Source organism: Helicoverpa zea, chromosome 21 (genome assembly GCF_022581195.2).
Source record: "Helicoverpa zea isolate HzStark_Cry1AcR chromosome 21, ilHelZeax1.1, whole genome shotgun sequence".
In the NCBI taxonomy this organism is placed as follows: domain Eukaryota; kingdom Metazoa; phylum Arthropoda; class Insecta; order Lepidoptera; family Noctuidae; genus Helicoverpa; species Helicoverpa zea.
The window spans coordinates 10436852-10459986 of NC_061472.1; the positions used below are offsets into that span (position 1 = coordinate 10436852).

The 23135-nt window shown below is 34.9% G+C and overlaps 1 protein-coding gene and 1 long non-coding RNA gene across 7 annotated transcripts in view; one reads left to right on the plus strand and one right to left on the minus strand.

Moving 5' to 3' along the window:
- The window catches only part of LOC124640660 (UTP--glucose-1-phosphate uridylyltransferase), a 29239-nt gene extending 6150 nt beyond the window's left edge, over window positions 1–23089 (plus strand). For 2 of the 5 annotated variants that reach the window (XM_047178529.1, XM_047178526.1), the window contains 5 exons: window positions 16066–16252; window positions 18110–18342; window positions 18798–19003; window positions 19894–20668; window positions 21060–23089. In XM_047178529.1, coding sequence (XP_047034485.1) covers window positions 16066–16252; window positions 18110–18342; window positions 18798–19003; window positions 19894–20668; window positions 21060–21167 — 1509 coding nt within the window. In that variant the 3' untranslated portion in view covers window positions 21168–23089. Of the gene's footprint in view, window positions 1–3419; window positions 3577–8773; window positions 8864–16065; window positions 16253–18109; window positions 18343–18797; window positions 19004–19893; window positions 20669–21059 lie in introns of those variants that run through there. The other 3 variants (XM_047178530.1, XM_047178525.1, XM_047178527.1) reach the window with 3 other exon arrangements.
- LOC124640665 lies at window positions 1160–2761 on the minus strand. 2 transcript variants are annotated; one of them, XR_006985577.1, is made up of 3 exons: window positions 1812–2760; window positions 1528–1734; window positions 1160–1410 (listed from the first exon to the last, which is right to left on the minus strand). It is a non-coding gene; the product is annotated as an uncharacterized LOC124640665 (long non-coding RNA). The 2 variants fall into 2 exon arrangements; XR_006985576.1 differs by having other exon boundaries at window positions 1528–2761.
- Window positions 23090–23135: the final 46 nt, after the last annotated feature.

Consider the following 23135-nt stretch of genomic DNA (forward strand, 5'->3'; position numbering starts at 1 on the left):
TCCAAATGGACATTTGATTGCACTGCACTTATTCAATTGGGAACTATTTCAGAGGGACGCCAATAGAGTCGAATTAATTTATCGTTCCGTTTCATGCAAGCTGGAAATTAGGAAGGACCTTTAATTTTTTTGTTGTTTTTAGGGTTCCGTACCCAAAGGGTAAAACGGGACCCTATTGTTCTCGCTCCTCTGTCCGTCCGTCTGTCACCATGCTGTATCTCATGAATCGTAATAGTTAGAGCTGAAAGGAGAATGCCCGTTTTGTTAGGAGATTTGGGCCCCCAGAAAAAAATTGCGTGCCATGGTGGTTTTAACTTTATTTTGAAGAACGACAATTACCTTTTCAGACCCTGAAAACAATTTATAATTTTTTACCCTAGTTTCCGAGAATTATTGATTTTTTTCTGATGAAGAATTGAGGTTATTAGACAATATTTTTTCAAAAACAATTTGCGTTAAAACAATAAAATATTTTTAGTATTAATATTGATTCCCAAATGAAATAAAAACATCAGATATCATCTTTTCTTGCTAAATAATATGTTAAACTGTTTATCTTGCAGTCAGCGGAAGTAGGTTTTGCTGGCACCAGTAGAAATAAATATACTTAGGGCTAAATTGGTTGGAGGAGCATGTGGCTACGTTACAACAACCACAAGGAGATATCTTAAGTTAAGCTACTTGGTCAGATTGCACTTGGGTGACCATCCATTACAAACTTCAGCTGGGTGGCTGCTAGTACTTACATTTAAACTGCTGATTCTGGGTGCATTATTTATACTTGTTATGAGTAGCTAGAATCCAGCAAGTGTGACAACCACTTACCAGGAGGTAACATGTTATAACCCAGTGTATCGGGTATGGAGGTCAGATGGGCAATCACTCTTTGAGCAATACTGTATTCAGCTGCATCGGTTAGACTAAAAGCCGACCCCAAGATTGTTGGCAAACTGGTAGGTACCTAGTATATACGAGTATGTATGACATATATGACAGCATCTCCTGCAAGCGACATAGTAAAATCACTGCCCTGCTACTTAGTAAGATTGCTGTGCCATCTATGATTAGTTGTAGTTTATTTTAGAAAGGGCTTAATTATAAAGGAGTTTAAAATATAGTAAATGCTATACAGATGTTTAATAAGAAAAAACACAACCAATTAAAATAATAGACATTTATTCTTCAAGGAATATGTTGTCTAGAAATTGTGCTGGAGCGCTTATATCATTAAAGCGGTGGCAGTGGTGGTGGTACAGGAATCATCATATCTGTAATTATGTTTCCATCCATGATACCAGTCTCCGGTGCAGACTCCACAGTGTGTTGGCTACTGCCAGCAACGGGTTGCCTCCGGACTTGTCTTGATGCAGCCGCCCAACAAGGAACACAAACTCGTTCCAAATGCAACACCTAATAACAAAAATATTATATTTAGATACTTGATATTCATTAATATTTAATTAGTTCAACACACACATACATATGCATTCATACATTAAGTTTAAATAAATAAGAATAAACACTTACGTGATGTACTGGTGTCCATCTTAGTATAACATTCCTTTGAGGAACTATCTTGACTGACTCTATGAGTTCTGCGACTTGCTGTTGACAAGCCACATGCGTAGCATATGTTTAGGTGTCCACGAGCAGGGGATACAAGTGACAGATTTGAGTTAGATGCTGTCTGGTTTTGTAATAATACAAAACACACAGGATATCATCAGAAGATATCTGGAAAAAATGACAAAATAAAATGTAAGGTAGTTTAGAGACGTGTGAAATCCACAAACATAATAAAACAAACTTACCAATGTAGGTGTTTAGAAGGATAAGCATTGGTTCATCTATTTCTTCAATTTAACGTCTACGAAGATTAGGCCCTATACGTAAAGAGAAATTAACACACTGGCGAGACAAAGAGTAGTTTACTCGACTTCTACCAGGTGCAGACATTTTTCCGGAGTAAAACAACAATATCACTAAAAACAAGAGTCCAATGCTCACGAGTCAATGTGCTCACTTATCATTAAGAAAAGAGTCCAATATCTAAAAAAAAACCACTGGAGGCACGAAAACGATTAGCTCGACAGTTTTTACGCAAATTGTAACTATCAGAAGCAAATACGGAGGAATAAATTCAACTCTACGCATAACAACCGGCACGAAAACAATTTGAATGACGTATTGATTTGACAGATAGACTCGCGTTCCGAGTAGATGTTACCATGTTAAATATTTTGTTAATCGATTTTCTAAATCGATTTGTTATAAATAATATCATTTACTAATTATTGTGTTATTGTTGTATTCCATGTATGGTGTTAGGTGTAACCGTTTTATAGATATAGTTCAGTGGTGACTTTTGTTAGTGTTGATATTTTATTGTTTGTGCAACAGTTATAAACAGTTTTTCTTTCTTCTTTTCTTGTTTACTATTTACGAGTGCATACTTAATATATATACTTGTACATTTTGATATAAGAGAAAAATGCTATATATTATATCGATATTTTCAATCGATCACCTCGTTCATTTAAATGAGATAGTCTGTCGTCTACCTGGCAACATTCACGTTAAGTTTTAATGGCGGAACTAGCTTAGATTCAATAAAATAAATATTAATTATGTTTTTCAATGCTAGGGTACAAGAAATTCTGAAAAAAAATAGTTAGTTTTATAAAATTAGGACTTGATTTTTAATAATAAAATATTCTTGACACTCTATCACAAATAAGGGGCCCAACGGGTGGCAATGTCCTTTTCACAGTTGATGTATTACTGTTGCCGCTATAACAACAAATACTGAAAACTAGAATTAAACAAATATTTTGGGGGGCTCCTATACAACAAACGTGCTTTTTTGTCAGTTTTATAAATCGGTACGGAACCCTTCATGCGCGAGTCCGACTCGCACTTGGCCGGTTTTTTTCTTATTCACAGAAGTAAGTATGGTTTCGGTGGGCTTTATTTGTGTGAAGTAATATTAATCTTTAAACCGACTTGGAATACAAAACCTAAAATAAATAGGTCTATCTATCTATCTTGTCTTTACACAAAGATTGTTATCATGTCTAGATGGATGTTCTGATAATTATCTTCACGTATGTAATTACATAAACTGATCGCAATAATTTGAGATAATCCAAAGTACGATCTTTTTAGATGATATATACCTACTTGTATTTAGTATACTCACCCTTGTCACAGTTTTATTAATTTAAGGAACGTTAGCCATAAATCCTAGAAGCTTATTGACCGAACCCAATTTTTTACGTTAAGGACATAGTCTGAAGTGGCAATAATCTCCAGCATGGGTGATATGCAGAAGCTACTACTTTATACTAAAATCATCTGAGTTAATAGCTATTCAGACGCATTTACAATGATAAGTTATCAACTACTTATATATTATTTGTAACAATCATGGCGGTCTGTAGTCGGCCATTGCGTTCTACACTGAACGCGCACTCGTCTCCCGCTCAAATCTTTTGAATTACGAACGTTTGTGGTTTAGTGTTTTTTTTTTAACATAAAGGAACTTTTTTTGTAACTGAAATGGATTTACTTAGCAAGGTTGGTTTTCAATTTATTAGTTTATGGTAATTTTGATTGTAATAGTTTTTCGTGCCCTCTAAATCGCGTTTTGCGGTCACTGGGTTCATGAATTGATAATGCAGCCATGAATGAATATGTTAAACAGATTTTCATTGACTAGTTGGATGCGTAAAAGAGTTTATTTTATCAGCTGTTATTAATTTTACTGAAAATATTGAAAGTTTGTCTCCAAAATGCATTAAACTTAAAGTTTTTGTTAGTGTAGTAGTTAGTAATCGTAGTACTTGTTATGTTTCAAATAAATAATCTTTACCGGACAAGATCGAACTGATATGAATCATTTAATAGTTTTACGAATAAATAAAGGTTTTCGTTAACCTTTGCATCAACGAATGAATGCGATTTATCGTCAGTTTTAAATTCCTATATTGTTTCAAACTAAATAGGAAATACTGATAAAACATTATATACATAGATGGGCCATTTTTTGCGCTATAATAGACTTGGACTTGAAATACATAAGCATACTCTTTGTATTTACAATGTCATTTAAATAGACGGTACTTACGCGACACGTGTGTTGGTACCTATATAGCGCTAAATTAGGGCTGGCAGAGTATAAAGTCAAGAAAAACTTGTTAAAAAGACTACTTAGTTTGTTTTTTTTAAATCTGTAACTAATACAAACAAATCAAACAAAATATTATTTAGGAAATCTTTTTCTCATTACAAATGTGTTATTTATCTGTTGTCCTGCTTATATTTATCTCCGATTAATTAGGTAGTACATTAACTTTCACAAATTGTTCACAAACTCGAAAGTTCTAGATCTTTCAGTGTCAGTATCGTTCGAGAATCATCTTCAGAAGCGAAACAAGAATCTTATTGACGAACGCATCAAACTGACATTAAATAAATAATTTTATTGTTCACCAAATCGACAGTTCAGCCCGTGTTATCATATGTTTATCTTATTTGTCTCATTAATATTGACCCTGATATCAAACGCTCGTAATAAATAATAATAATAAATAATATATTGATAAATGGTTCTAATCATAAGAATTGGCATGTCTGTAGAAGTACCTAAGTACTGTAGTTTCTTATCTTGCATCGTATCGGCAGCTAGAAAATAACTTAAGACTAAATTCTAATCTAATCTAATTATTACTAATTCAAATTTTTCTTTCTTAGTGCTATAGGTATTTACTAGTTTTAACCATAAGGATCAAAATATGTAACATAGGGTTAATTAATTGAAACATGATACCGTCAAAAAATCGCGGCGTCCGCCATGACAGTTGAATATTGAAAGAATACAGACGTTTTGAAATTACACGAACAACGAAAAATTAAAATCGAATGCTAAACAGCCATTACTGTTGTTCCATTTTCAAATGTCCAGTCTGTAGTTTTCTGAAGAGTATTTGTTTACTTCTGTTAGTCTATGGAATCTAAAATTCACGTTGAAAACAGCTGTTTACAACAACCAATGTATTTAATGACGCAGAATATTTATAATGTTTGGTGACAACCTTAGAAGGGTTACGCAATCATTGTAATAGGTCTGTCTAGATACATACGACAACTGCGCACTATGTATATTGATGTCAAATACCGCAATCAACGATACTGGACAATAGACAAACAAAACATGATACTTACAGCTGTTATTCTCATAAGATTGTTACAAGTAAAAGGAGAATCTCAAAAAAAAAAATTGTAGAAAAGTGGTTGACGGAGGAGGATAATTAATGTGTTTATTTAAAAAAAAAATGGGGGAATGTGATATTTTTTTATAAAATAATATAGGTAGGTAATGCAAAAATTGTACGTCTTAATTGAAAATAAAGTAAGAGTAGAGCGTTGTTATAGGAAACTATAACTTTTTTTACGCCTCTTTTGGTATATAAAATATATGCAAAAATATTAGAGAAAGTAATTTGTTTATGCCATGAATATTAGAATATGGTCCCCTGAGCGTTTTATCGGTAGTTATTAAATTATAAAGTTCTTGCAATAAAGCTTATCAATAATATTTAGTATTCATCTGTTACTATTTTTATAGTGGCATTGATAACCCTAATAAGCACGATGCACGATAATATCGTAGTAAATAATTATCATAAACAATCTCAACATACTTTATAGTCTATATGGAGCGCGGTTTTACGCGGGAAATGATTGACGTATGATGCATATGACACGTGTATTGAACTAAAGAAGTTTTTTTTTGTATTGTTATTTTCTCATAATCTTACTTTGATAACCAGAATAAATTAGTTGCGATAACTTTTAAACTTGTTTGAATGTTATGACATCCTTTTGTCGTGGTTTAATTAGCATTACGACCTTACGTTGATTAACTAATAAAGATAGTTGATCTGGACTGCAATCTTCTTCATAAGAGGTCCTGTATGTGTATGTTAATAATGGAAGATTTCTGTTTGAAACGTAGTCAGCATAAAATATCAAAGTAATTGCAACTTGATTTTTTCTTATTTGAAGTCTATCTGTGAAAGATGTCACTTAGGGCAGATTTTTCAATCTCCAGATAACTTTTATCAGAGGAATATGTTTGACGTTTTGACAGCTTTTGTATAGAAAATATGTCAAACCGCCATAATTATTCCTCAGATAGAAGTTAACTGATGATTGAAAAATCAGCCCTTAATCATCTGTGCATACCATAAAATAAATAAGTAATTAAAAGGCAAAATAAGAATAGAATTCTGTTTTTAAGTCCCTATTGACCAGTTTCTGAGATTAGTGATTTATCTATTCATTTTAAAAGAACCTGCTTATAATCTAAACTTTAATACAATTCAGTCTTATTATGAATGAATCTAGCTGACTTGCCTAAATTGCCACAGATCACGAAAATCGCGACAGGAGCCATTTTTTTGCTAGCTTAACTTATACAACGCTTACTAAGCACTTTAGAGATGAACATGGTCAATGATTATGCAGTTTTGCAAGGTTATTACGAGTGCAGTATAGTGGGAAACTCGCTCAGATTCATTCCTAATGGGAAGATTTTTTTTTGGGTTTTAAAGAAAGAAGTTTATTTTCAGATCGATTTAAGTAGGACTCAAGTTCACCAAAAATATAAACGTCACTTTTCTGAAAAGAATTGTTTACTATGAATTTTCGATTTTTAATGTAAGCAGTTGTTTTAAACTTTTAAGGACATTTTATGTTATTAGTGAACTTGGGCCTAAATTAATTTTGAACTTTGTTTAAGGCTGTTTGTGTTCTTTTCCGCGTTTGAATATATTTATTTATTTATTTCGGTTTAAAGAAATTTATTTCTTATAAAAACTTTACAGTTCATTTACAATAAGAAATAGATAATTACATTTCATAACATTATTTCATTTACCTCAGGCGCATGCTTTTAATTTTATGATATTATGATTCATTATAATTTAAATTCATTTTTAATTACATAATACTTAGGCTAAATAACAATTTATAACAATTAGAAATTTATATAAAATATCAACAATTATTGACCTTCTAATAGTCTGTACATTCTAATAACAGTATTTTTTTTTTCTCTGTGCTAGTGACTGTAATGTAATCTAAATATGATAATTTTCTTTCTCAAGTAAAATATTAATTATTATTATTTTCATATCGTGCTTACATATTTTCTTAGTTTGGTTTTGAAGATATTAATATTTTCACAGTCCTTTATTTCTGATATTTAATACTTACTTCTCCACATTCTGTACAAGGGCGGACTTAACGCATTAGGCGTTTTCTACCAGTCTACGTCTACCTTTGGGTGGTGGAGAAATAGCAGTGGTAGCATATATTAGCTTTTACTGAACCTCTTCAGTGGATACAGATTGACAGGCTTATATTTGATTTTTATATTTTTCAAAAACTATAATTCCCTCTATACCCCAAGTGCAAGTTTTCTTCAACTAATCAAAGTTCAAGCACATGGCTTGTTTATGAATAATGCAGCACTAATAGCCAATTAATGCATTAAAAACTAATTTGTTACCTATGTCAACCGAGGAAAATCGCTTCACTATGGAAAATGGCGGAATCCGTTATAGGTACAGCTGTTTCGAGGTCAAACCGTTTTATCAATGAATTGTACAACGTAACTATAGGCTAGAGTTTTAGTTTACAAAACAATTAATTGTAATTATTCACATGTTTCTAAGTAAATATTTTTCTTTACAAACAAAAGATTATTTTTCTTTTATTTACGTTGACGTGTAGAGTCCTTTACAGTTGTTAACAATATGTAATATTTAACAACTGTTATCTATCATTGTATCATCACATTCTATACGTACTATGTTTTATAATAATACTTATCATGTTCGGATGCACACTCCTACGCATTTCTACGAATGCGCTTACGGCACATCTGCAAACATAATTTAAAAAAAAACATGTCAAAATATTTGGTTCGCAAATTGAATTCGTATGACGTAGCTGTAGACATATCTTCATTTACCTATAGGTACGTCTAATTAAAGAAATCGGTCAAGGATAAGTAATTAACCTTCTCTTAATTAAGGAAAAAGAACATGCAAATATGTACCAATGTTCAAACATCGAGTCAAGAACAAAAGAGATGGGGTTGCAGAGCGTCTTTCTATCCTAGACAATATTTTGATGTCGAAATTCACGCAGTCTAGATTTGTGAGCCTAGTTAACGGCAATAGTCTCCCTCTTTATTATATTAGACTAATAAATAGGCCGTAATATAACGTAAGTAATAGTCAAGTCTAAAAGATCACAGACTTAATAATAAACTAATATTATATTATAAATGCGAAAGTAACTCTAACTGTCTGTCTTTCTGTTACGCTTTCATGTCTAAACCACTGAACTGATTTTAATTAAATTTGGTACAGAGATAGAGTTGACCTTGAGAAAGTACATAGGATAGTTTTTATCCCGGACTTTTGAAGAATTCTCTTGGAAACGCGATATAACCGAACTCTACGCGGGCGAACCGCGAGCGGAAGCTAGTCCAACATAAATACTGTCCTATCATTACCAACACACCAATTCATGACTTCCAAAATATAAACTGATAGGAATCTATTCGGTGTGAGGCACTGCCGAATATGATAAGCACGTTGATTGTGTTATCAAATCCAGTCGCCTGACAGCATTCATTCGAGCGTGACGTGTGCGCGGAATTTTGAAACAACATTTTTAAAAGACGTTTTTTAAATATTTTAAGTGTATTTTTTTTTGTTAAATAATGGATAGTGAGGCTGAACAGTGTCGGTCATGGGTACGTGATATGTTAAGAAATAAAAATGGGAGTGTAAGTTTGTTTTGTTCGTTTTTTTGCGCTTTAACTGGTAAAATAACTTGGTGATGGTAAAATTTTTCGTGCTTAAAGTAAGTTAGGGTGTAAGAAAATTGCGGGCAAAGTCGAGTAACCAACTAAATGTGTTTGTGCATTGTGTGCCGTTGTTAACTAAATTACGTTGACCTCTAAAGTACGAATCAAGGATGATTCTGCTTTTGATAGACCCTAAAAATAAACTCTGCATTACATTTTGAACGATTTAGTCCAGAACTATGAGGTTGACATAAAATAAGTCAACAAACTAGTTCTATAAGTTTTAAATGCAAAAAAAATATTACCTGCGTAGGTAGGCTTAGGAACAAATAAGGAAGGAAAAGCAAGGAAACGGGAAAGTCTATGAAATTGCAAATATTCACATTGTATTTACCCCCAGCTGGTCTCTGAGGAATATTCTGGTGTCTTTGGTATGAATATAAAAAATAAGGTGTTTGTTTGAACGCTAATCTCAGAAACTACTGGACCGTAACCGTGAAAAAATCCTTCAGTGTTAAATACCTCATTTATCGAGGCAAGCTATAGGCTAGGTTTTACCCGGATGCGCGAGGCCACAGAACACAGGTGAAACCGCTGCTTTAATATTTATATTATTCTAATAGTTATAGGTATCAGAAATTCATTAAATATGTATGTATGTTGCTACTGGTACTGAGGTTTTGTATGAAATGAATCAATGAATCATTAAGTCATTAGTACGTTTTGTGCTTATAGTAAGCGTGACTATGTTAAATTACCGGTTTTTATGTTATTCTACGTAGTAACTTGGAAGTTTGTGGTTGAAGAATATTGAATATGCATACATATTGGAACAGGTAAAATGCCTAAAAAAATTAAACTACGTCGAAGATATCGTCCATAAAAATTCTTAGAAACGTAATTAATTTTGAAAGATGTAGGTATCTAATAGGAAAATGCCATTCAAAATTAAAGTCTGAAAGAACGTTGTTTCTATATTTTATCACGTTTAGATAATCTTTGTAGACGATAATCGTAAAGTTTTGTCAAATCATTTAAAATGAGTTATGTAATAAAACTGAAGATACCTACTGTATGCATATTATGCACTAGCTTCTGCCCGCGACTTCGTACGCGGATCCTGTCCCTTATGCCAGCGACTACGGGGTCAGCAAAATCAAAGATCTGAATAGTCGCAATAGACGTGAACATAGGGATAAAAGTAGTGATTCTAATTAGTCCGCATTTAAGTTGTGTGTGGCAAAAATATTACGTAAATAAACATTAAATAGATGACAAAGTCGTGGTGACTTAGTGGAATTCGTGGTGGTTTAGTGGGTAGAGAACCAATCTCTTAAGTATGAGCGTGCGTCTTTGATTCCAGGTCTGGTAAGTGCCTGCCAATGCAACTTTTCTAAGTTCGTATGTACTTTCTACGTATATTTTGGATACCAATGACCGTTATTTGGAGGGGATGTTAAACTGTAGGTTCCGGCTGTCATTGAACATTCTTGGCAGTCGTTATGGGTAGTCAGAAGCCAGTAAGTCTTACCAAGGGGTGTTGGTTTGAGCGGGTAACCGGGTTGTGGAGGTCAGATAGGCAGTCGCTCCTTGTAAAATACTGGTACTCAGTTGCATCGTGACTGGAAGTCGACCCTAACATAATTGGGACAAAGGCTCTTGAGATAATAACGACAATAATAATGAGATATAGGCACCGCAGGACATCTGAGGCTGATGACGGGGAGTAGCGACCCCGCGGGGCTATATATACTGAGTTCTCCAGGGAGTGTATACTGTCCCCCATCTCCGGCCGGTCGGAGTGAACCATGACGGGGGTAGATCTCACGCCTCTGGCTTGGCTTGGCCGTCCAGAGTGGAGCCGTCGCTAGAGCAGGATTAGTAGCCTTGCTCGGAGGGTAGGTGCCTCATGGTAAGCACAGGGAGCGCGTAATCTACGTTTAAAGTCCGCCGAGGTATCCTCACCCTTCAGCCGCTCATATCCCTGTTGCCCTCTTGTTGCTATTCAGGGACTGGTTCCCGGGGGCCCAGTAAGTGAGGTGGCGAGTCTCCACCTGCCGTTTTTACATGTACCTAATACATTGTCATCCACTAACATCCCATCACAATAGCCCAAGTAGTTTTCCTCCATAGTTAGCACAGAACCGGGGATTGTCTTTTTTTTTAACGACGTCCACCGAGGATTGTCCTTGGATTCATTTCTATAGTGTATAAAGGGATAATCGTCGGTTTTGTGTCACCATTTCATTAAAGTTGTCTCAAAAGGACAATTATGTAAAATTTGTACTAAGCAGTGACTTAACACGAAATTCAAGCGTTGTTGTATCTTCGTTATTATTTGTTTGTGTGAGAGAGAAAAGAAAAATGCGTCAATAGAGAGTGCTTATCAGATTGAACAACTTTTGCTAAAACGTCATACCTCTATATGGGTAGTTCTTATTATGAAGGAATTTTAACGGAACATTATTAGTCCCATGCTTTTTTTCTAAAATTGACTATGCTAAGTGGCCAGAAGTCAAGATTGTTACATAAATAAGCACAGGTTTTGCGGGTCAGACAAAATATTGGTAAATAATTAAATTATAGGTCTTTAAAAAAAAAAATCAAGACAGGCAAATGATATATGGCACAGGAAAATGAAAATAAACATGAAATATGTATAAAAATGCATAATAAGTGACGTGTAAATTATTCACTTTATATATTTAATATATTTATTAAAAACCGTTAACAATTTTAAGATATGAATGTTATTTTACTGCCTGAAAAGTGATAAAAAAACCAGGAAAGTGAGATTATCAAACAAATTATCAGATTTATTTTTTATTTAAAAACAATGAATTACAAAATTTTAATAGTAAGGCACAATAAATAATGATAGTCTGTTTTAAACAAGTCTGTAAGTTAATAGTCTAAATTTGTCTTAAAGAGATGAATAAAATCAACCCATTCTCTGAAATGAATACGTTATACAAAATAATCAGCTGCCTTTTTTCAGGTAGTACTTTAAACAGCCTTAAATATTAGAATGGCGTTTATAATTACAGTGCTTTTTTTATAATAATCAGTCAAAAATTCTCTAAGTACATAGGTCGGTTTAAGTTTGCATTGCATAGTCTTTATCCAATAACCAGGCAGGACAATTGAACGATACTATTTCCGTTTTGATGCAGTTACATTGCGCCCATTGATGACATATTGCATGCATTTGATCCAATCTTGACCTGTTGTGTCTTCTTCATGTAACAATCCACAGATAATACAATAACAATCATCAGAATCAGTTTCGAGTCTTTCTCTTGTCTCGAGTCTTCTCGGATATTATTTTTTATCTTTCCTGTACGTACTTCTTGACTTTAATTACCTAATACTGTTTTTTTCTTTTCTTTCAAAGAACCTAACTTCTGTGGATCATTTTTCATTCTTCCATAATCATCATCCTCCTGCCCTTATCCCAATTTTATTTGGGGTCGGCGCAGCATGTTTTCTTCTTCCATACTCTTCTATCTGCCGTCATCTCACAAGTAACATTCTTTCTTACCATATCTACTTTCACACAATCCATCCATCGTTTCTTTGGTCTTCCTCTTCCACTATATCCGTCCACGTTCATACTCATCACCTTCCTCACAACATGACTCTCATCCCTCCGCATCACATGCCCATACCACGACAGCCGGTTTCCACGCAGTTTTTCTGATACCGGCGCTACTTTCAAACTTCCTCTTATATACTCATTCCTCACTCTATCCATTCGCGTAACTCCACACATACCTCTTAACATTCTCATCTCTGCCGCATGCAATTGTCTTTCATTCGTCGCTTTTGTGGGCCAGCACTCTGATCCATACAAGACAGCAGGCCTGACCATACTCTTGTAAATTTTCCCCTTAACTTTAAGGAGAATACGAGGGTCACAAGTTGTTCCTGTTACCTGCCGCCATTTCATCCATCCTGCGTTAATTCTGTGCGTAACTGTCCGATCTATTTCGCCATCGCCCTGAATAAGCGAACCGAGATACCGGAAATCGGAGCAGACTGGAAGAAGTGCGTTATCCAGCGCTATGGCTTCAAGACTGGAGAGACCGCCGAAATCGCAGAACATATATTCGGTCTTGGTTCTGCTGATTTTTAAGCCAACATTCTCCAGTCTCTGTTGCCAACTCCCCAATCTGCTCTGGATCTCAGGTCCGTCTTCACTAACCAGGACGATGTCGTCGGCAAACAGCATGCACCAGGGTGCCTCCTCCTGTATGTCCGCCATAATGTTTTCTTTATTTTTTTTTGTTTTGTGCTAGTACTTCTTCCCTGGTCTTTTTTTTCTTAGGTTGTGACATTTTGGTTTCTGTGGAAACAAGGCCTCAACGGATTAAAATGTAAAATGTTAAGAAAAAAAATAGAAATCAAAGTAAATCTATCACTTTTCTGTAACGTCATCATTTTCCTGTGTACACAGATCCAGACAAGTGATATGCAGGAAAGTGATAATTTTGAGGTTATTCACAAAAAACACAAAAACGCTGACTTTGAATGACATTTCAGTACTTCATGAAATATTTACCCTTGGTGTATTACTTAAAATAATAAAAAGTATATATGAAATCCAAATATTGTTTACGTAAATACTTACCATACAAGTGAGAAGTTGTCTGTCCCGAACGGGTCAACGGTCGATGAGAGCTTCGTCGCGACTGTCTGATTGGCTGTTACGCGGAACTATAAGCGGCAATGAGCTTACCTAACTACCTACTTTGTTATAGAAATCTGGCGACAGCTGTCACAATTCAATTTATAGGTATTCTTGACATGTTTTTAGCTGACAGGAATGTGATACACAATTCTTGTCGCCCCTATTCTATGATTAAAAATCGTCAAAAAATAGGGAGCCACGAAACTTTTTTTTAAGTTTTAGCAAAGTTTGACTAATTGTTACTGTGATTAGGTATTGATTGATTTATTTATGTATTAACTTTACGCATTATGTCGGTAGAAAACTTGCTTTTTGGAAAATCGCCCCACAGGAAAATGACAATTTTGCTCATGTTGAGGCATTTTTCTACAAAAAGATATTATCGAATCTATCTGAATTTCAGTGCCCATATAAAATCCAATTGTTAAGTCATTTTAGATATAAAATAAATTAAAAATATTTAGAAACTAATGAGCTATGATTCGCGCCAACCAAAATTCCTTCATTATGAGAACGAGCCATATGCTATAGTCTAGCTGGGCCCCTGGAGTTCCACATCAGATGTTTTAGATCTTCAATTTGTATAAGTCAATAGAAAGTGCTTATCAAATTGAACAACTTTTGCTAAAACGTCATACCTGTATATGGTACAGAGAAGCTGGGCTCTTGGGGTTCCACATCAGGTGTTCCAGATCTTAAAATTTATTATCTCAGCTGAAAATGCTCATCAAATGAAACAATTTTTGCCACGGCACCATATTTGTATCTCTTATAGTTTTATTGGTCTGTTGGAGTTCTGCATCAGGTCTTCAAGTTTCGAAGATAAATTATAGCCTATATGTTGACCAGGCTTAATACTGATACAACAAAGAAAAAATCATTGAAATCCGTTCAGTAGTTCGGAAGATTAGCGTGTACAAACAAACAGACATACAGACAAATTTTTTTTTTTGGATTTGTGCTCCATTACTGTTTCTAAACCCCACCCAATTATTATTTTTTTAATATATTCAATGTACAGACACAGTTTTTTTACAGATTTATTATATGTATAGATGTACCCATTTGCTTGAAAACCAGAAATAATTTTATCATAATATCATTTACATGTAATACATAAAATAATATCACAATTAAATTAATAAAACGTAATCAACGTGATTGTCAGTTTTATGAGTGTTACCTGTGCCTTAGATAAAATCTTAATTAAACAGGTCTTAATGATAACGAACAAAAGTAGAAATAAAAAAAAAGTGGAACTTGTATTTTCGCATTGATTTTTGCGATAGTCGAAAATGATTAAAAACCTAAAGCACCTACCTATTTTAATGAACGAATACCTACTGAAAAAGTTGTGATAATTGAAAAATATAGAGAATCTAAAGTAATTTTAACGAACGAATACCTCAATTTTAAATGGTGCTCTAGCATCATTTTATCTCTGTCACACTTACTTGAATTACTTATTTCATTCCATATTTTTTATTATTATATATATTCTATAATTAGCGAATGCAATCAACTTTGCATTTTTTTCACCAAAATACACATTCATAGTGTTTTTTTTTAGATAGGAAACAGGAACTAACAATTACCAACGCATATTTAAGAACTATACATACAACTATACGATACAGCCTTCGATAACACGCATCGCAATCAGCTTGGTTAAACTAATAAAATATTTAAAGTAAATAATACTTCAATGGCAATGCTATGCAAAGATTGCAGATAAAACAAAGATAAAACCGGTACTATGTATCTAAGTTAAACATACTAAAATAAACTTCCATAGTTTACCTATAGTTCGGCCATTCAGAGAATGCGTTCCTGACACGTCGCGATTGAACTGACGACGTAATAACATTCATTGATTATTGATATAATAATGTTGTTTTAATGCTCCTCAATTGTTAAAACGGTAAACAACCAGCAAAAATATTTTTATCGTAACTGCAACGCCATTGCAAAGTTACGTCGTCAGTTCAATCGCGACGTGTCAGGAACGCATTCTCTGAATGGCCGAACTATAATAACAGAGAACGATTTATATAGGAATTTAAGTTTTTTTCTGATTTCACTAGATGTAAACTTTTACTTTTGCATGGATGAAAATACTTATCATGTTAGAAGTTATATAGTTTAGTTAGAGTACTTATCAATAGTTCTTAAGTTGTTGTTATTTCGTTGTCTCATAAGACTGAAGTAGATATAATCTTCCTCTCCCTTTTCCTATTCAATATTATCCACCAAACTGCTTTCGTCTGTCTACACAGCTGGCTGATCTTTTTAGAAAGAAGAGTAGCCGTGGCTGGTAATCGGCCTGAACGCCATCCCCTTGTGGGTTAGCAGCGTGAGGGAGTGTCAGACTATTACTGACTGAGCCCTTTATTTACCAGGGCCGCGGTTACTCTTTCGCACAATCCCGCAGCTCTGAACGCCATTCCCTCAAATATACTCAATATTAACTTGCTAAATCCACTTTTCACAGATTCGCAGTCACCAGAGAACACCCTCAGGTTCCCGGGACTTCAAAGAGGCGACCAAGCGCGATGCCCTCACCCGGCTCGAGGTGGAGCTAGAGAGACTCCTGGCTTCAGTGCACGAGACCAGAAGACCCCTCGTCGAGAAGGAGTTCAGGGGTTTCAAGAACTTGTTCAGCAGATTTTTGGCAGAACGTAAGTGGTACTTGATATTTTAGTGGTAGGATTATTGTACCTAGTTCTTAAGAAGTACTTAGGTACATAAATCGTGATGATAAAGTACTTATCACTATATATCACAAATCTTTCACACGGTCTGCAATTTGAAAAACGACTGTTGTACAGTCAACTTTAGGTCAGTGGTAACAGTTGTATAGGAAAATCGTACTTATTAGTTTATTGAGTTAAGGTGCGTGACAGTTACCACTGATGTGCAGTCTACTGTACCTCTAAAAACGATTGCTGTATTCCAATCGGTAGGACTTACTACCCTGTTAGGGTTCTAGAGTTATAGACCGATTGAAATAAAAAAGAATCTACGACCTCTATGGCGCAATGGTCACCAAGCCGGACTGCCGAATCTGAGGTCCCGGGTTCGATTCCCGGTTCGGTCGACATTTGTGTGATGAGCATGCTTGTTGGCCGTGGTCTGGGTGTTACAATATGTATTTATAAATATGTATATGTGTAGCTATATGTAGTTTATCAGTTGTGTTAGCACCCATAACACAAGTTAATTAATAACTTACCATGGGGCTAACCAACCGTGTGTGAAAAGGTGTCCCGACATTATTAAAAAAAAAACTAACCAGTCAATGCTTAGAAATGCAAATCATAACAAAATGATGTAAATAATCTACAAAAGTTTCTGAGGTGTTTTTTGTACCTTTGATCCGTACCTTGGACTTTGACTATGTTTTGTACCAAAATACAAACAGCTAAGACTAGACGTTTCGTTGTTTACAAATGTCTATGATCTTGGTGACTCAGCAAATGTATAAATTGGTCCTTTACACAGATGATGAAACTAAGAGCAATTCATATATTATAACAACAGCTTTTTATGCTATATTTTCTTAAGACATTATGTAGAAGATAACAAAAAATCAATACCAAAATATTTATTTTTCTTGAGCAATTTTATTGAGATCTACATATGTTATGATTGTTACATGATTTATCATAACACGAAAAATGCTAAGCACATTTCTAGCAACATTAGTAAAAACAAGGGCTGTCTTTCAGAGTCGCAAACTAGCGTAATGTATCACATAGATTTCTGAAAACTCATAATGGACATAACATTGTAGTAAACAGATGCATAGGGTTGTCCAGGACTAATTATATTCAATAGAGCATAGAGCATGAATTTCTTGAGAAATATGAAATGTATGAAACAGTACAAAAAGTGTAATGTGGTCTAAGCCCTAGAAGTTTGCATAAAAATGATCAGGCATCAGGACTTCAGGGCTCAATTGAATAGGCAAATCAGTTCAGGGTTTTATCATAAGATATATTCCATTTAGTTCCTAGTTTCAGTTCCTCATAGTCAGGTAGTAAATTTTAGAAATCAATCGTTCAAGGTGTTCCTATGTTGTGCTAGGCTCCTAAAAAACATGTATGCATTAATTTAATATAAGTAATAGAACTCGGGCACATCCCTAATAATCGCTTGTATTAAACAATACACAAACGCAGCCCAGTTCGGGAGATAAATCATTCATACGCCATGGAGAGAGACAATAGTACGTTTAGCAATATATCTGTAAATAGTTTAATTAATTTGCTTAATATTGACGAATCAGCCACCATGATAAGCAATTGGAAGATATTTTTCCTCCAAAAAGGACTTTTGAAAAAAAAAATGCACACTATATCCGTAGCTACAGTAGACTTTTTCTACAAAAAAATACCAATATTGAGGAAGCCTAGTTAAGGCCCAAATTCATTCTCCGAACATCTCCAAAAATCTCCCAAAAGAACTAAATGTCCTATTGGTCTGTCTTTTTAGATTGGTCTTTTAATTAACCAAACATTTTTTCCATTTTCCAGAGGGTCCATCTGTAACGTGGGAGAAAATCCAGAAGCTTCCAGAGGGGGCTGTCATCGACTACTCGTCACTAACCACCCCCACCACAGACAATGTTCACCACATGCTGGATAAGCTGGTGGTAGTCAAACTCAATGGTGGTTTGGGAACGTCTATGGGTTGCAAAGGTCCTAAGTCTGTGATACAAGTCAGAAATGATTTGACCTTCTTGGATCTTACTGTACAGCAGATTGAGGTGAGTTTTCAATGGCAAAGGATTTTTGTTCATTACGTCATCATATCAGCCAGTTGCATTTTGTTCACTGAAATGACTTATGAAATAGTAATGAAATTTTGCACATTTTTTATTCCATATTTCTTGTATAACTTCGATATTTTCTAATTTTATTTGTGAATCTTTGATAAAGTCACCAAAAATCATGAAATACCTTAACTTTTCGTTCGATGCTCGGGTCAAATAATGCGATTGGTCTTTTTGAGACTTTCCTCTATGTTACTCGCCTTGTAAGGTTAAAAACTTTTAAGATATGTGTACTGAAATCTTGAACTCAAAAGTCAACAGCAAAAAGTTTTATACTTAGTTTTTATTGCTGCCCCCTTACTGGTTGAGACATATGGTAACAAGGCATTGTATAACTGTTATTTGGTAAATTAAGCAATAAATAAATATTCTCAAATGTTCTATTTCAGCACCTAAACAAAACCTACAAATGCAACGTGCCCCTAGTGTTAATGAACTCGTTCAACACCGACGAGGACACGCAGAAGGTCATCCGCAAGTACCAGGGCCTCAAGCTTGAGATCCACACCTTCAACCAGTCCTGTCACCCGAGGGTCAATAGGGAGTCACTGCTGCCAGTGCCCAGGCATGCTGACGTACAGGCTGACATTGAGTCGTAAGTACATGTTGTGTCACGCAAGTACCAGGGCCTGAAGCTTGAGATCCACACCTTCAACCAGTCCTGCCACCCGAGGGTCAATAGGGAGTCACTGCTGCTAGTGCCCAGGCATGCTGACGTACAGGCTGACATTGAGTCGTAAGTACATGTTGTGTCACGCAAGTACCAGGGCCTGAAGCTTGAGATCCACACCTTCAACCAGTCCTGCCACCCGAGGGTCAATAGGGAGTCACTGCTGCCAGTGCCCAGGCATGCTGACGTACAGGCTGACATTGAGTCGTAAGTACATGTTGTGTCACGCAAGTACCAGGGCCTGAAGCTTGAGATCCACACCTTCAACCAGTCCTGTCACCCGAGGGTCAATAGGGAGTCATTGCTGCCAGTGCCCAGGCATGCTGACGTACAGGCTGACATTGAGTCGTAAGTACATATTGTGTCACGCAAGTACCAGGGCCTGAAGCTTGAGATCCACACCTTCAACCAGTCCTGCCACCCGAGGGTCAATAGGGAGTCACTGCTGTCAGTGCCCAGGCATGCTGACGTACAGGCTGACATTGAGTCGTAAGTGTCATTAAAAAACATTGGTGCCGTTCTGGGCTAGTCGGATTACAACTAACGAATTTGTAAAATTGTTGGTTTACTTCAGGGTATATTGTGATGAAGCCCATTTATTTATTTGGATTTCCAACAGAGGATACACAGATCACATACATTTAATGATTACTTTGTTCCCCCAATTACAGGAAATCATAGCATTTACGTAATAATAACCAGTTATTATTATGATGTTATTTTGGTCAAGATCTGGCATTTTACATATATTACCATAATTCCTTTACCTCCCAGAAAATAATTATGACTGGTATATCAATACTTACCTTTTACAGATGGTACCCCCCCGGTCACGGAGACTTCTACGAATCCTTCTACAACTCAGGCCTTCTCCAGAAATTCATCAAAGAAGGCAGGACTTACTGCTTCATCAGCAACATCGATAACTTAGGAGCCACCGTGGACCTCAACATTTTGAACCTACTCCTCAACCCTGACCCCGTGAAGACTGTCTCCGAATTCGTTATGGAAGTCACTGATAAGACCAGGGCCGACGTTAAGGGAGGTACCTTAATACAATATGAGGATAAGCTAAGACTACTAGAAATTGCTCAGGTACCGAAAGAGCATGTTGATGACTTCAAATCAGTTAGCCAGTTCAAATTCTTCAACACAAATAACTTATGGGCGAAATTGGATGCTATTCAGAGGGTAGTCGAACAAGGCTCCTTAAATATGGAGATTATTGTGAACAACAAGCATTTAGCTGATGGTCTCAACGTTATACAGTTAGAGACAGCAGTCGGAGCCGCAATGAAGTGCTTCGAAGGAGGCATAGGGGTGAACGTGCCTAGATCTCGGTTCTTACCTGTCAAAAAGACCTCGGATCTCTTACTAGTGATGTCCAATTTGTACAGTTTGTCCCACGGTTCGCTAGTGATGTCCCCACAAAGGATGTTCCCATCGACACCTTTAGTGAAGCTAGGAGATAATCACTTTGCTAAGGTTAAGGAGTTCCTGAACAGATTTGCTACGATACCTGACCTGATTGAGTTGGATCATTTGACTGTGTCCGGAGATGTGACTTTCGGTAGAGGAGTGTCTTTGAAGGTCAGTTGGAAGACTATAATTTTATATACTTTTTACAACATTACTACAATTTTACTATTATATGTCTGTCTCTTATGCTTTTATGGTAACATCTCCCCACTGTCAATTTTGTGCATAGAATGTGTTCTAAACTTATCATGGAAATAAAGGTGTTACGTATACATGTGGAAAAGTACCCATTAAACGGCTAAACCGATGTGGATGTATACTTGTTATTGAAACCAGGCTTTCCGGAGAAAGTTCTTGGATAAGTTTCATCAAAATTGTCTGAGCCGTTTTCAATTTGGTTTGAACTCACCTTATATTTTTTTTTACAATAACTAGGTTACAAGTTGCGTATTTACATAACTATGCCTAAACATATCTAATTGATTATCTTTCATTGTCACAGGGAACAGTAATAATAATAGCGAACCACGGAGACAGGATCGACATACCATCGGGTGCCCTGCTTGAGAACAAAATCGTCTCCGGCAACCTTCGTATCCTCGACCATTAAGCACCAACTATTTAGCTAATATACCTCTACTAACGGTGGTATTCAATAACCTATCTATTCGTACTTACTAGAGATAGAATTTTGACATAACTTTGTTTATGCTTAATGTCAAAATTCTATCTCTGATTAGCAAAACCGCAGATAAGTTACTGAAATCTGCCTTAAATTGTAATGCCTATAGGTCTAGATTTGTTGAAATGAAACTTCTTTGAATGATTTGAGGAGGAAATAAAATAGACTACTCCTTTTTTGGAAGTAATTTAAATGTTTTTTTTGTGTTACGTTTTTGTTTCTATAATAATGTGGCGTATACTGTGTTCCGGGTTATTTTGTAACTAAAAGTTGTTGTAAATTAAAATATATTTGCGCGTGTACTAAACAAAAATGAACTTGAAACTTGATGATATTTTGAGTGAAAAAGTAAGGTCTAAGAACTTAGAAGAATGAAATTCGAAACTTTGTGGTTTTTAAAGAAGTTTCATTTCATTTGCGTCTAAAGAGGTGCGCGTTTTTTATATGTCTATGTATTTGTCTATTACAATTGCGTTAGTTGCCCATAGACTAAGTAGTTCCATATTCAAACAAAAATTGAACTTACGAAATTGCATAAGAATAAAATTGAGGATTACCTATGTATCATGAATTTTGTAAAAAAGTTGGTTGTTTTTTGGTTTTAATTGGTATAATTATTGAAATTGAGATTTAAGGCATTTGAAAATTGATTATGAACATATTTATTGGGTCGTTTTTTAATATTATTGTAAAGTTTTCTATTTATTCATATTTTCTATTTAAACTTTTGCTATATAAATAGAGTTATTAGCACAATTATATAGCATCGAAATATTCTAATGAAATATTATGTAATTGCTAATATTGTGTTGTACTAAGATTTTTCTTAGAAACAATTTATTTATAAACCAGAATACTTTTTTACAAGAAATATGTTTTATGATCATAAAAAAAAAATGATTTGAGTATCCTATCTTTATTTATTGATTTATGTTTAATAAAACGTATTTTTCTACACTTTTAATATTTGTTTTTACAACCTTTGATTTTTTTTATGCCCCAAGTTGCCAATTGTTATTTGCTTTCTTATAGGCTCAATTCACACTAAAAGAGCGGCGAAGGGCAGCGAAGCGAAGCGCGGTTTGAGTGTCATTTGAATTTTTACTTTATTCCCATTACTATAATGTATATTTTCGCATGAGAAACTCGAACGAGTCGCGCCGCGGGAAGTCCCGGGCATCCGCGCGACTCTTTTGAAAATTCAAATGACACTCAAACCGCGCTTCGCTTCGCTGCCCTTCGCCGCTCTTTTGGTGTGAATTGAGCCTTAATTATTTGTTGCTAAAGTGAAAAAAATAACATATTGGGTTTATTGTTTGCTAAAAATTGTTTTTTAGGTATATTACTCTTTTATTACGTTTATACTACTTACCAGTTAATATCATAAATATGGTTTGAAGAATATGAAAAAGAAAAAATATTCTTCATCATATTTTAAATTATTATACTTAAATATGGCCGATTTATTACACTTACTTCCAAAATATGCGACTTGTATCTGTAAAATAGATGTTTATTATTACTCCTAATAGTGATTAAGTTCATTACATACATACATTTCAGTCAAATATGTATTTTAGAAGATATCATTAATCATAAAATAAAATAAAATTGTTCTTCAAAAAATGAGCAATTTTATTACTCTGTTAATGAATATAAAGTGGCACCTTAATCGACTCTTAAAAATATGATTCGGTTATATCGATAGAAATATCTGTCGAGAGTGACATCACTAGCAAGGTTACTCAGTGAAGAGTAAATACTGTTCTATTAAGTAGTTTTAATCTAAGCAAGTTAGTGCCATTAGCTAAGTAGGTAAAACTGTTGTAATAAATATTATTATGTTTTCATTTCAATTCGTTTTTATTTACCAACCATCTTCAAATTATAAAAAAA